The sequence below is a fragment of the Fulmarus glacialis genome, unplaced genomic scaffold (assembly GCF_000690835.1).
Source record: "Fulmarus glacialis isolate BGI_N327 unplaced genomic scaffold, ASM69083v1 scaffold43523, whole genome shotgun sequence".
In the NCBI taxonomy this organism is placed as follows: domain Eukaryota; kingdom Metazoa; phylum Chordata; class Aves; order Procellariiformes; family Procellariidae; genus Fulmarus; species Fulmarus glacialis.
The window spans coordinates 6999-22824 of NW_009201807.1; the positions used below are offsets into that span (position 1 = coordinate 6999).

The following is a 15826-nucleotide window of genomic DNA, read 5'->3' on the forward strand; positions in this document are numbered from 1 at the left end:
GGTAGGAGGAGGAGATTTTGTCATTTATTGTCTGTACCAAGCAACATGCCTAGGCTCCTAGGCTGAGCACTCTCCGTTTCCTTTTTTTCACCCACTTAATCATTCTTTCTTTTTCTAGAATACGAAAAGGAGACTGTCATGCTTTATTGCACAATCAACTGTAATAGGTACTACAGAGCTTCACCATCCTCCTTCCACAACAGCAGGCACAGTGTATCAGGCAGGGCTCACCGGCATTGCTACCACCACATCTAGCACGTTCCACGGCTACCGGGTCACACCTCTCAGCCAGGATATCTCCCCTTTTCTCTATACTTCAGACAGAGTTCTTGTACTGAGAGGCATCAGAAATAGTATCATTCCTACCAAGTTGTCAGAATAACAAAAACTGGGGGAGATGCTTGCCTCTGTCTCCCCCAACTCTCCTTAAGCCCTAGAACAAGCTAGATCCTTAAATGTGAGCCCCCTTGGACAAAGCAGTCTCCCCATTTTTCTTGTTACTGCTTAGTACATATTACTTATTCTCAAAAATAAGAAAAAAGCCTGAAAATTAATGGGTAAAATACATATGAGTAATTTTCTTTACATTTTTTAAAATCACATCTTTGGGTATCCAAGTCCAAATGGGAGAACATCTGTTCTCTTTTGCCCTAGTATCACTGCACTTTTCATAAAACAGCTTAGCTCAGCTTATTCACCTGCCCAGCCATGCATCCTATTGCCCATGATTACATTCAGTATGACAGACTTTCTAGCAGTCAGAAGTTTCACCAGGAAACTGACTTTTAAATAAAGTATCTTCCCCATCAGCCTGTCACATCTTGCTTTAAAGGTATTTCTTTACTTTCTAACCCTTTCCCCCTGTGATTAAGTGCATTAGTATCTTAATGAAAATGCATTCTGTTTATTGCCCTCTTGGGAAGCAAGAGGTCATCACACCAAATGCATAAATTGTCATCAGAGACAGTCCAAGCATAATTGCAATTTTGCTGCTCCATGTTTGCTGCACTCAGGGTCTGTCAAAGTCCCTGAAACATGCGCAGGTTCTAATAATTAGCATAGAGTCTGTCTGGGACCACAGCATTGATGAAATATTTCAGAGTTAATCACACTTTGTAAACACTGATTTATATTGACTACCTTTCTCCAGACTGATGTCTCCTCATTAAATATCACATTAGTGGATTGCAGGATTGCACAAAGACTCAAATGCTCAGCAACTGCTAATTCAACAGGAAGTAATACTTAAACCACTTACATCTATTGAAAATTGGTTAAGTATTTATGATAAAGGAGGTCCGCATGGTGCAATATATACTCTGCCAATACAACCAGCATACTTTGCACAACCTTCTCAGGCCTTTGCGAGCTTTCTTCCTCCTGAACGTTGCTGCATGACTGACTTAGCAATGCTGGAGAGTAAAACAGATCTTGGCATGTCTAAATGCTAATGGTTCTTGTTGACAAAACTCAAAATTCAGTTTAGTCCTCTTCACCTTCCTTAGCTTCTGAGAAGAAAGCTATTGAAGAAACTGAAGGATACAGTGGGTAGGAAATTCATCACAACAGTTCCTGCAAAACTTCTTTCCGACACGCATTAGTGAAGTTAGGAAATAAGACTTCTGGAATGATACACAGGAAAGGATGGTAAGGGCAAGCTCAAAAAAAGATTCACATTATCCTCTCACACTCTAACGAGGCATTCTTAGTGAGGCAAAACCACTACACAGGGAGACCTTCAAAGCCTTTCACAAATTGTATCTAATTAACTTCATCATATTATAGTAATAAATGTATTACCATCCTTATTTAAAAAAAAAAAAGAAACAGGGAATGAGAAATGCTTTGCACGAGATCAGAGGTATCTTTGTACAAGGTCAGAAATTATGTTGATCAAAAACAAGATCGAGATTACAACACAGAAATTCAAGCAGCAAGGCTCTGTACCGAGGCAAGTGGAGCACGCCCACTATAGCCAGAGCCCCTGTGCAAAACCACAGATGACGAAGGTACAGGTGTCAACACCAAAAAGTAGTATTCAAACCCAGAAAAATATAAGCCAGATTGCTTATTTCCCAAAGTAGACACTTCTAATTCCTACCCTGACATTTCAGTTTTGTGCAAAATCGTGTGAAACACAGCAAGGGTCTGTAGTGTGGAGCACATTATGCACGGACAATGTAACTTATTTTTCCTGCATATTCTTGCCACCTAAAGAACTCTAAAATGAGCTATTATTCTAGTCACTTAGATTCCAGTACTTTAGCTTAGAGGGGGAATCTTCTATCAATTTAGGCTGCTTTACGTTAATTAATTATATTTTACAGCAGATGTTCAACCTTAATTTTTGATGTTAGAAAATAAACTCGCAAGATGTTGGAAAGAGTTCCTCCAATGAACTCAGTAGAGTTACAGTAACTGGATTCATTGCTGCAGCAAAGATCCACATCTTACCAATGGCCGTAGCTGGTTCTGCTAAAGTGTTTCAGCATTTTAGAATATGGCTAGATCACACTAAGAGTTCAGGGAAACTAATGTTTTGTCACCATGTCACATATGAATGCAGTATTTCATCAAATATTCCCACAGATAGACTTCATTTCTGTCAGTGAGCTTTCCTTAAGAAAAAAAAAACCTCATGGAATTTTGCAATGGATATGTACCTGTATATATATCATACTCAAAATGCATTTTACCTAGCACTCAAAGTATTAGTGGATGTATTTTTGGTAAAAACCTACGTTTACTGCACATTGCAGGTCATTAGAGCTCTCATAATTTCTTATTTACTTCTATACACTAAAAACAAAGAAACAAATTATTTTAAGAAGCATTTGGGAATCTGTACAATTTCACAGGTACACGACATCCATTCAAGACACTCAGATCTGCATTTTATTTCAATGAAGAAGATTCAGAAGGAAGCTGTACCATTTACTTGTCTACTGCATGATGCTAGAGGCTGAAACTGAGCAGCTAGTAAGAGTATAAGTTGAGTTTGCCCAGTCCTGTCAACAGTTGGAGAGGTAGCTGTGTTATGCAGCGAACAAAATCAACATGGCAGCTCTAAGTCTTTAAACTGGGCTGACAAGAAGGATCGAGCAATTTATAATATCTCCTGGCTGGTTTTCAGAAAGGACTGGGCTCTGATTACTTATTTCAGAGTCTTTTGTACAATTAGTTTGCAGGCAATATAATTTTCTCACTTACTCCTTAATAGAATCGTGCAGCTGGCTGGCTGATAGAATAACAGCATATATGTAAAACTCCTGCCTGAAGTGCCAGGGGATAATTTGTATATTCCTTTCAGTAGCATAATGGACTTTTACAGTTTGGCAGTTAAAGGGCCGAGTAATGTAAATTAGTATGACGTTTGAAAATAAAAATATATGTCAAATCTTCACTCCCCAAACACATTGCCCTGTGCTGTAATAATACAACAGGATTTATGCCAGCCTGAGTCCCTTTTCTCTCCTCACGCACTGAGGAATATTCATTTTAAACCAGTTCCTTTTTCTACTAATTTGTTAAATTTTATTATCTCAGCCAAAAGATGAGAAAATACTTCCAACACTCTATGCCTATCAAGAGCAACTGACTCATTAAAAATATGATGCCATTTGATCCTGAGATAGCAGGTGAACTGCTAAAACTTAGCTGCGTAACCGGCTCTCTGGTTTTAGATGCTTCAGACTGTCAGATCTTTACACGCAGCTCAAGGATAAGTGGGCCAAGACACCATTTTTTTCATCTCACAGATGAGGTTTGGAAGTTACCTGAATGAGATGTGGAGTCATAGTACAATTTTAATGGTACAAGGACTTACTTGATGGTTTTACAAGCCAGGCAACCGACTGGACTTAGCCACGATTCTCGAGACCATTTTGGCCATTTCTTGCATGAAGTGACAGCAACACTCAAGGTAACAGAAGAGGAGGAGTGAGAACCATGACAAAGAAGAGGCTACTGGGCCTTATGCCTTCACATCTTATCCCAAACGAAGTTATTGTCATCAACAGTTACAACTTTAAAACCTCACAGGTATCAAGAGCGTGAAGCTGGCTCTAGAAACTGGCTCCAGTCTGTGGGACAAGCTGAAACAGAAATACTGACAAGAATAGAAGCTGGAGACAGCAATTCTTAGCAGAAGCTTTATTTCCCTTTTCACACTGCGACATTTGATATTATAACACGAAAGATGTAAAAGGATTGCTATGAGCTATTGGAATATGCTCAGAAAATCTTTAGACAAGTAGAACACGTGAGGAAGACTGAGATACAGGGTGAAAATGTGTTTGGAAAGAGTAGCCATGAGCCACTTACAAAAACAGGAGGAATGCTGAAGATATCAGTAATGAAACTTTTACTGTGTGGCAATGTAGGTCCAGAATAAAATAAAAAAAAAAAAGAAAAAAAAGCAAACCAATGGAGGGAAATTAATCATTCCTTCAACGTAATAATTTTATGCTATAATCAGCTCATGAAACTGTATTTCAGTATCTCTTTATTTATATTCAATAATGCCCCATTTTTCTCCCAAACTTTCTCTTTGAGCTTCTGTAACCTAATACCTTTTTTCAAAAACTTATATTGAAAAAGCAAGTGTTCTCATCATTCTTAATAGAGGCTACTGCATCACTGGATTTGTCTTTCTGCAGTAAGGTTTACCCCAGGTACTACCTACATGCTCTGTTTTCCTGGGTGACAGACCCAAAGGAATACACCTGCTTGTCTGTAGACTGGCATGCATGAAAACTGTGGAAAATGAAAGGTAACCAGGATTACAGCCATAGGTCTTCTGGGAATTAATAAAAGAGAAGTCTTGGAGAGAGAGACAGGAGAATCTAAGCCAACACAGAGAGTGAGTTACGGTATGTTAGGGCACACCTTGATAAGTAATCCAATCAGAACAGAAAAGAATAGTTCCTGAGAAGCTGAGGAGAAGTAGGTGCTGTTGGAAATAAAGAGTAACGGGCTAACTTAGGAAAAGAAGGATAGAGAAAAAGTCCCAGATGGACTTAAAAACATATTTCATGTTTATAGGTCTTAGCAAAGCTGAACCGAGGAAAGTAAAAATATTTTCTCTCAGGTTAAAGTTTCAGTTCTTGCAGACTGTGTTCCCTACTTTGCAGTCAGAACTCAACTGAATTTAAGTATGAGTAAATATTTTCACAAGTAAAAGTACTCTTGCCGATAAGGTTTCAGAAATGGGGTCAGATTGGAAAGAGGTTGGATTTGAATCTAACTGAATCCAGTTTTGGCTGACAAATCCTTAGATGGATTCACCTGATACTGTAGATAGCTCTATGAATTATAGACCTATGAATTCTGCTACATGTCATCCGGAGCTGAGTAAGCCTGAAGTTGACTGTATTCACAATTTTTCACCCAGATGACTTCAGAAACAATATTGCACACACAGAGTTACAGAACATTTAAAAATTTGGTTTCTAAATGTCTCAAATACTTTTTTAAGATGATAGGACCATGTATGAAAGATTATGCTTACGTCTCTGTTGCTTGTGTTGCCTTCTCTGTTACAGTAAGAAACTCAGGAGAAGCAGCTAGTTTTTAAATAACTCTACACTGTAAGATGGTATTTGACAGAGGGACACAGCCAGCTTCAAAGTCCATTTTAAATGAAATCACTATGTTGAGTTGCTTAAAAGAAGTCAGTATACTATGTTACTGAACTACAATATATTTAGAACTTCTAAAATGTATTTTTCATTTCTTTTTCTTTTATTCCTAGAAAGCAACATGAATGGAGATTTAAAATGAAAATGTAAAAGTGATGCTGGTTGGTCTTACTGCATAACAATTTTGCATCAGCCTCTAACTTTAGGTAGATGGGTTTCGAGCACCATAAAAGCCATCATAATTTTCAATATGAGGCTGGTATTAGGTGGTATTGAATGACACCTGTAAGGGCCCAACTACCTTTGATTCCCACTGGAGTCAACTTCTTTATCTTCAACAGAAATGAAGGGCATTTAGGTCATCTTAAGAGAGAATCAACGCTTTGAAGACACAAATAGAATTGATCCCCTGCCACCTGGGAGTCACTGAAGAGTTGTCCAAGTCAGAAAGACTGAACCATCTACATTTTGTCCCTACTGGTATTTTATCTAGGTCGATTTTGATACATCCTGACCAAGGTAGCATGGAGAATTGTCATTGTTTGTTTATGAGCACACAGAACATCTCAGTCTGTAAAGTTGCAAACCAAATGACTTTCACAGCAGTAAAAAAAAGTCATTAAAAAAGTTATAGAAACATTAAAATAAATCACTTGCTAGCTGCAACTTCACATGTCTCTAGTTTCAAACTAGACAGAGCTTCATAAGTGGGCTGGAAGCTTTCAGAGACGTTTATGACAAATAGAGATCCAGACCTAATTATAATGGCATCGATATAAAGCACTGTACTGGTACTATTTGTAAACTACATCTCTTTCTGAGTATTTCTGATGGTTCGAAATAGCCATGCACAGATCAGGATGCTCATTCTTATTCCCTAATAATCTAAATGCAGCATATAATTTACAAGGCTGTAAGGAAAGCAGAGATAGTAAAAAGGATAGAACCATCTGTATACTTTCAAACTTCTCTCTGGTTCTCAGATTTCAGTGCGTTTATATTTTATTGTCTCATCTTGTTTGGCTGCCATAGTTACACAATGACATTATGACAGGATTAAAAGACATGTTGGAAGGAATTGAAAATACTTGCTTGCTAGTTTGGTTGGCCCATAGGCACAGAGAGATCAGGGGGAAAGGGAACATATCTATCATTGCTTGCTTAAAATATTCTTTGAAAGAAACGCTGATGCACAGACTTTCACTTATATAAGAAAGGTGAATGATTTAATCAGGTAATGATGGATTCAGGTGACATTTAGTGTTAGGTTCACTGGAGGGCTGCCATCTTTGCACCAGAGCCAAGGTCCACAGACTATTGCACCAAGATGCAAGCCTCCACTCTATCTTTCTATAAAAAACTATAATCTTAGCTACCAGTAACGATGCTGAAAAGCCATAAAATCTTACTTAATTTGCTTTCATTTCCTCCACAAAAATGATGTGCAGTATTATAGGAGTCAGCTTTGAGAGATGCAAATGAACCTTCGGAAGCCACTTCAGTCATCTGCAACTTCGAATCCAACTTTATGTTGCCCATTTTTAAATGTCACCTTATCTAAATTTACATAGCTAGTTCTAACTTTCCTGATTAAAACTTCCTGATTAAAAAAAAAAAAAAAAAAAAAAGATATATATTTATTGTAAAGTGTTTGTACATTTACAGATCAAATTGGCTCAGTAATAGGTAAACATTCTAAAGAGGGTTGAAAAACCCGAACACTAAAGAGATTAAAAACAACTTTCAGTAATCAAAAAGGTGAACAAAGTACAAGGCAGTTTAATCCAGCTCCTAGTCTGGGCAGGCTTTGAAGACCATAGGAACTACATTACTGCAGAACTATAGAACTGAAGGCTTTTGGGTGATCAGCATAAAATGAGATGGCAGACATGGTCTAGTTCACATATGACCAAAAAGACAACACTATTTCCAGATGGAATATTTCTTGTTTGTGTTAGGAGACATGGACAAGCAACAACTGTCAGGGATAAAGCTCTTCAATGAGACAGTGAGGGTATGACTGCAGGGCTTCTTACTACCTATTGCTTTACTCACCCTGCGTATAAACAGAAGATTGCTGTCTCCATACTGTTCATCCAACAGTTTTTCCTTAAAAAATAAACATATAAACAAAAAAACCAAAGCCCAAGAACTACAAGGACTACTGAATGCAAAATATTTTAGTTTTTGTGGGGAAAAATCAAACACTGTTCAAGGAAATAATAAGTAAGCTCTGACACTTTTGCCACAAGCCTTACCAGGAAGGCAACATATTAGTACCTAGGCTTTTCACACTGCCTTTTCATACTAGTTTGAAGAGTCCAAAGATGACAGTCCTGAAGATTTGGAAGGAGGGAGGAAGAAAGTTGTCTAGATGCAGGCCATTATTTTAGAGAGATGAAGGCTAAAATAAAATGAAATAGTAAACTGTCTTTGAACCTGTAAGTCCTATCATCCTTCTACTGAAAGCAAGAATACCATTTCAATCCACTTGCAGAAATGTTTAAGTTACAGGCACTGAGTAATTACATATTATTAATGCAAAATGTGTACTTACTAGTCTTTATGATAACTGAGCAAATAAAAATGACGAGAAATGTATTTACAAAATACCTAGTACGTACAAGACCTCTGTGCTGAACATAAGATTTTGTACCCAGCTGACAGCTGAAAATTCTTTTTTTCTCTCTTTCTTTTAATGAAAGCTTGGAGTTTTCAAGATAATACAGTGCACAGCAAAAACTGTGAAGAGACCTTAAAAATCAATGGACCTGTAACTATTTTTAGACGTTGCTATTTTCTACTATCCCTGATGTTAAGCCAATTTTGGGGAGATTTGGCTCTGTGTGTGTTTCTATGAGACATTTGCAATCAGCCACCATGTAAATTATCCCAGAGGCAAACTGAGAGCTGCAGCTGAATGAGTACTAGGCTGAGCAGAGAGAACATCCAGTTCTCCCATCCCTTATATGTCACAAAAGGGGGCAGAACGTCATTAGATTCTACCATGACCTAAGAAGACACCGGTTTTATATATTGAGCTGGTTTTTTGGTGGGTTTTGGTTTTGGTTTGGTTTTTTTAGCCAGGTAATTTCTTGTTTCTAATTTTTTCTAATATTATTGATTTTCATCATAATCTATGCATTCTTTACCACAGCCCTAAATGTATATCTGTGCTATGTTAAAAATATATATTCAAAAAAGACAAAATTACTCCTTCTTATAATTCAAAACAGGTTTCATTTAATTTCTTTACTTTTAAGAAAACTAACAGGGATTGCAAGAGGCAGGAAGAAGAAGAGGAGAAATCCGTCAGCCAGGAACATACATTTTTTAGACTAAATTGCCGTCATCTGAAATGGAACGATAATCTCCATTACTCTTAAAAACAGGTGTATATTCTACATTAGAGCGAAATTTGCCTCATGTGAGGGGCTACTAGATATCCTGTGAGGCACTTTACTTCTCTCTTATGTAAGATACGGGTGGTGTACAGATACTGTGCTGGCCCTCTGAACAGCTGCCTCTGGCTTTCACCTACTGAGATTTCAAAAGACTCCTTTGAAATGGAAAGAATGGAAAGACTCCCATTGACTTAGTGGAAAGGACATCAGGCCTGACGTGGACACAAGATGTGCTTCATAATCTAACTTTATCAGCTCAGCCTTGCTCTTGCTGAAGTCAGGGCAGTTTTGCCCATGACTTCAACAGGAGCAGCACTTAGGTTCTACAAGTCTGAGCTACTTTAGTAACTCATGGATGATAAACAAGAAAGGTTTGGGAAGTCAAATGTTCTTTTTCACTGAATCTATAATTAAGTACCCATCACAATTACATTATTAGCATTTAAAATAAGCAATTCTTTGAGCCAAGACATGTTATCCTTACACATGCACTGTTACAATATTTGACTCTTCAGGTAGTCTGGTTTACTATTCTGTATTTATAAATTTCTTGGGTTTTTTCTGTTTTCCTGTTTTCTTATTTGCAGTTATTCAGTAATCAACTTATTTTAAAACCAAGGAGAGAAAGGATGTGATATGAATGAGAAAGTGAAATTGTAGAGGGAAAAATGATCTCTAGGAACACTGGGACTAAAGTCTATCATTTAGAGCAAAAAAACCTCAGGGGAATTATTCTTCATGCAAGCTTAAAGGTAGAATTTGCCCATTCAAAACATGAGGAGTACCTTTTTCTTACATGCTTCTTGTCACCTACCACAATCCATGGTTTGATTCACCAAAATAAGTAGCTTGCATTATTTTGGATGGTATCTGAAAACTCTTAGCAGTTGTGTTAGCTTAGTCAGCACCATTACTGAAGATGCTGCCATGACCTTATGATGGTAACATACTTCCTATTCTTAGTTTCTTCATTACTGCTTTTCCATGCAATGCTTGGTTTTGCCTTACTGCATTTTTTTTTTGTCTTCACAGCACTGTCACCTGCTGATGCAGCTAGTGCTCTAACCGTACTGAGACTTTTTGCACAGCTGCCAGTTCTAACTTGAGCTGCGTGGCCAAGTCCAGGTTGCTAATCTGGAGAATGACGTCCCTGTCTTGTGCTTCCATGCCCAGAAACTTGCTGTCTGTGGTGCAGTGTAAAATTGCAGGCTACCTATTACTGCCAGAAGTCAACACTTTAATCAGTGAACGTTTCTGTGGCATTTTTTCATGCTCAAAATACAACTAAAATAACCGTGCATCAGTTCAGTTCTGTAGGACAGCTGTTACATAGCAATTAAATACCATTTATAAAACCAGAGTTGCTAGTTGAAGTTGGTGCTTGAAGTTTAGCAACCACAAAATACAAATTGCTTCAGTGGAAACATTTTTTGAGCTTTTCTGAAAATGTTCTTGAAGGTTAAGTGAAATCACCTACCTCTTTTTTTTACTTTTTCCAAAACAAAGACTTGAAATGAGAATACTGTTTCTGCATATGCACTCATTTTACATATGAACCCAGGCCACTAGGAATCTTCACAGGTATGTTTGTTTACTGGTTGCAAACATTGTAACACCCAGCTCCATTAGAACAACTGAAGTCTAATGTTTCTTGTTAGTGGCTATATGGCTGTCATAAAATGTGTACTTCAGGCTGGCAGAAGACTCAAATCCCCCAGTAGTAAACTGAATGAGAGGAGAATAAAATGGCCATTGCCTCAGCAATGGATAAATTAAAATAACATTCATTATTTTTCTTTACTAATTTTACATTAAATATGGAAGTACTATATTTAAGAAATCTTGACCAAATGTTTCAAATTTTGGGTTATGTGAAATTACGAACTGAAACTAACTTTATCCTCCTTATCATAACTCATTTTTAAAAAGAAAAGTATACCACCAGATTGCATCGTCTTTCCTGAGAATTCCAGGTGCTCAACATCTATGAAAATCAAGCAGGTTTTATTGAGGAGCTTAAATTTGGACTTAGCAACCTAATTTTAGTGTCTGAAGTTTGAATTTAATTTAACGTGACACTATATTCCTGTACAGGCCAAGCTTGGCCTCATGTTCTTTAAATAAAGCACCTTCAATTTTAGTTGAAAGGATGATATCTAAATCAAAGTAGAAGGTTATTTTGTCTCCACTGGTTCTGAAGCTAGAACAAGTGGTCATGCAAATAGTTCCATTCTTACTAATTTATGCCAAAATACATGGCGTATTTGTAACAGGTATTAAGAGCAGATTACTACAAAGTACTGGGCAGAGACTAAAAGCTGCCAACTTATTCTCCTTAGAATGTGATCTTACAGGTATTTGTTGAACCTGTTTAAGGCTACTGTATGTCGTATGGTGAAAGACCAGTTATTAATACACTGATATGCACAAAGCACTACACCATTGCATTTTGTTCCAATTTTAAATGCACTGATGCTTTAACAAAAATAAACTGGATTTCTGTAACAATTTAAGTACGGTAGTGGTATAACTAGGAGCAAAACCCAAGCACAATCCCTGTGTGCCAGCCACAAGGTGTGTTCAAGAGGCATTCATGACAACCTTCAGAAAATAATCAGTTTTCTTCACAACAATCATTTATAAGAATTCATGAGAAACTCATAGAGAAAACAAATCTGAACATGCACCAGATGGCTCCAGTGTTTTTCTATTTTTCATAATCAAAATAAACGCGGCAGTGGGCTTAACATGATAGACAGAACTCCCAAAGAAGCCCAAAGGGGCTTCTTCATGAGTAACATCTGTAGGACCAAACACTATGAAGAATGAAAAGGTACAGTCTGAAGTCCTAACAGGATTTAGTCAAGGATTGTACTATTTCACTTTGAGTAAAAGAAAGAAAAGAAGTTTAAAGAATAACCAACCTTGAATTGTCCTCTTGAAGAAAGCCTTGCAGGCCTCGCAGGAAGCCACTCCATAGTGGTACCCTGACGCAATGTCACCACACACCAAACACAGTCTTTTGGGCATCGAGTTCAGCATATATTCACACTTGGTCTGTGAATCTTCAGCGATGGTACTGGAGCAGTCGTCATACCGTTTCCTGACTGGCCCGTTGCCCCCAAGCCCTGTGGCCGAAGGGTAGAGGGGAGGCGAGTCCAGCCCGTTCTGATGTCCATTCATGGTGGAACTGTAGCTCCCACTGGCGTCTGAGGAGCCACCAGGGCTGTGGTGGTTGATGCTGTCCGTCAGAGAGGCAGGGCTCGACGGTTCCGTCTTGATATACGACGAACAGCTAGAATCAATGTGTCGATCTTTGCTTGACATTCTGCAGAGAAGCCTGTAGTAGGGAGAGAGAGAAAGAAGAATCTGCGTATTAAAGACAGTGCTCTTTAAGGCTGTTCTGGAAGGGTTAGGGACTGCACATCATTCATTCATTAGTCAATACCTCTTGTTCTACATGAAGGTAATCAGCATAACAGCATGACAGAGCTTTGTCAAAGCTCCAGACAGGCAGTAAACAAAAACTTTAAAGAGACCAAATCTGTCTGTTGTCCCCTCCACCTGCCCTCTAGGCTACGTGTTAACTTCACATCAACTCTAAATTCTGAACTTGTCATCTAGCGAGTCAAAAATTTAAAAAATCCTATAGATGACTTGGCTATTAAATGTCTTCCTTTTTCTGTCAGTGCTTTCTTTCTGTAAATTCCATCATTATCAGGAACAAATATTTCCAAGTTTGATCACATAAATGTTCTGCTGTGTAATTAATACTTGTCAAGACACGTGACTAAAACACGTATCCATCATCTATTGATCTGATCCCAGAACTGAAGAGCAAGTCTCTCCCAGTCTTTTTTTTTCTTTATTGATACTGCTTTAATATAGATACAGCTATTTAGTAACGGAGTAGCACATCAACTGGAAACTCTAACAAATAATTAAGGCTGGACTCTATTTTCACAAAATCTAAGTGAAATGATTCATCAGCTCTGGCTGCAGTTACTTTCTAGCCATTATCCTCTATGGGATCGGACATTTTACATGTTCCATTCTTGAACTAAAAAAAACATATTAGAGGAAATTTTGGATATAAGTTTTGTATTTCAGAAGGTGAGATTCTGCCCTACTTCTCAGTTCTCACGTTTTCAGAATTAAGCACCTGAAATAAAACCATATAACATTTGGTCTGACAAATTAGTGCTTTCTACAGGGGGAAAAAAGAAATCTTCTTTGTCTATTCCATCCTCAAGTTTTTTATTATTTTTAAACATATTTTAGGGAGAAAACAAGGGACAAAAATAGTAATTAGAAAGCTCTGAATCAGACACTATCTTCATTTTCTACAGCTGTGATTATGAGACCACAGTAGCAAATAGCCTACCCAGCATTTTCCTGACAGTACTCTCAGAAGCTGCCAAAGTACAGATGACAGTTATGAGCATTTCTCTAGAAACACTTGCAGCAGAAAAGCAACTACCCCATAAGGCTACCCACCTGGAGCTATAGATTCATGTTTTCAACGCAAACACATGAGTCCAGACCATTTGACTGACTTGACTTAACTTTCTGAAGTCACTTTTGAGATCTTGTCTTCACTTTTTCACCTTTTTGTGTTTTGGGGGGAAAAAAAACCACACACAAAAAAAAAACCCAAAAACAACCAACCACAAAAAAACCCAAACCAAACCAACCAAACAAAAAAAACCACACAAAAAACAAACCCCAAACCACCACCAATTTCTACTTCAAAATCTGGAATCAAATTCACCAATGGAAAACAGACATAAATCCAGAGAGTTGGCTTCCTTTCCAATGAGGGTAACTGAGATCAAAGCCTGACCATTCATTAAAAATATCTGCTTAGGGCAAGATTTACCCTAAATTCAGTGCCCATGGATCTTGCTTAGGACGTCTTAATTGTGATTTTTACTGTAAAATTCTATTGAAAACAAACAACATGTGAATTTGGAAAACAGCCAGATTGATGTGCAGAAATGTTACCATCCAAACTTAAAATCAGTACTTATCTGGGAAGGGGGAAGGAGCAAGCTATCTGGTGTCAGCAAATAAACCAAGGAAATGGGAAGGTTAAAGCCGTGAAAGTATCTTATTACATTGGACCACCTGCTTGTGTTGCCCTTTCCTCAAGAACTGAAGGGGTGGAAATCCCCTTGCCAGCCTGCAGTAGCATGTGCCTTTTCTTCTGCATCTGCTGCCTTATAGCCGTCACTGTTAATGAGTGCTGTAATTAATAGATAGCTCTCTCTTGTCTCTCTACTTGCACTCTGGGCTAAGCACTTTTCTCAAGTCAATGTTTGAAAGAAAGCGGGTCGGCACTGACTTACAGCAGCTCTGCGAATTCCTTTTAATTTAGAGCACTTACACCACCACTCCACTTATTACCTTATAATTACTGGACAGCTCTCACATATATTATGATCTTAGACTAGAGTTAGAAGTTATTAGGGTACTAAAACACGGTGTCTCTCTCTCCCTTTCTTTGACACTGAATTTTATACACCTACGATTAAAAATATCAATTAACTTTCACATTCCAGCAACTTTTTTTTTTACATTATTTTTCTATACATTAACACTAAGGTCCTTTTATTGACTAAACAGGTACTTGGTCTTCTTTTCATCTCTCTGCTGCTGAGACTCCACATATAATGTCTCAAAATACAGCAATAGGAGTCACTGCCTACAGTCTGTCATAACCAGCTTGATGGCACGTTTTTGTCTAAGACTCCCACTGCTGATTTTTTTTTTTCTAATTTGTGCAATAATGAGCTCGAATGTCACCCTTCCCTTCCCAGAAAAAACATTTGCAATTAATTAGTTGTCCAAATGCATGTTGTCTTAGCCAGTGTAAAAGTGGATATCTCCCACTCTAAGCGGTCAGAACTGAAATATAATCTCAGTTCTACAAGCATTAAAATCTGATCACCGGTGTTGCTTAGGCTAAAGCCAGTCTGCTAATGCTTCTGAAGTAGCAGTTTCTGGTACTAACCAAGATAGAGCTGCTTTTGGCTACAGCTTAAACAGTACAGACTGGACTGGTGCATGCTAGCAAAGCACAAATGCTTTAAAACATTAACCATTCCAAGGAAAAGCGAGAACAGCAGCACCTGACCCTGAGAACAAAAACTTTCTCAATCTCCCAAAGAAGGTGAACCAGAGACAAGGCTGGGTACCAGCTGTGGGTGAGCAACAGACACCTACTGCTTTCACTCCTCCGCTACTGTACCACATCTGAACGAAAGTAATTCAAGAGCCGTCTTATAGGGATGGCAGGTGGGACCACCATCAAATTATCACGCTGAACATTTGGAATAATGCCTAAGCTAGAGCTCTGTAAAATCCCTCCCTCAGTTCCCTCCTAATTACTACTTAGCTCGTTACACTGAAGAATTCCTAGACACCATTGCATTATAGTCTAAAACTACAGTTGGAGCTTAATTCTCTCTTCCTCTCTGTGTCTGAAATTCTACAGCTCTATTATTCAAGCCTGAAATATTCACAACTATCTATAAATTCAATTGTCAGCCGGTGGGTTTTATTCTAGACCTCACTTCAATCTAAAATTAGAGGCACTAAAATTCACATTAACTCTAAGAGGAATGTAGTGAAAAAGACTTTATTTCAAAAGAACACCTTTTTGTCAGAAAGAGCTATTTTCAAGATGATGGCTTTATCTGCATTCAAAGAGAATAAGCCCAATTCCACATTGTGCTGTTAATGCAAAATTTTTAGGTCACATTGGATTAATAAAAATCTAAA

The 15826-nt window shown here is 37.9% G+C and overlaps 1 protein-coding gene across 1 annotated transcript in view; it reads right to left on the reverse strand.

The window, feature by feature from the left end:
* Positions 1 to 12380, reverse strand: part of LOC104074083 (estrogen-related receptor gamma-like) — a gene marked incomplete at its 3' end in the record, with an annotated part of 12912 nt that extends 532 nt beyond the window's left edge. The window contains exon 1 of the mRNA XM_009574073.1: positions 11968 to 12380. Within this exon, the coding sequence (XP_009572368.1) occupies positions 11968 to 12370 (403 nt within the window). The remainder of the gene's footprint in view (positions 1 to 11967) is intronic.
* Positions 12381 to 15826: the final 3446 nt, after the last annotated feature.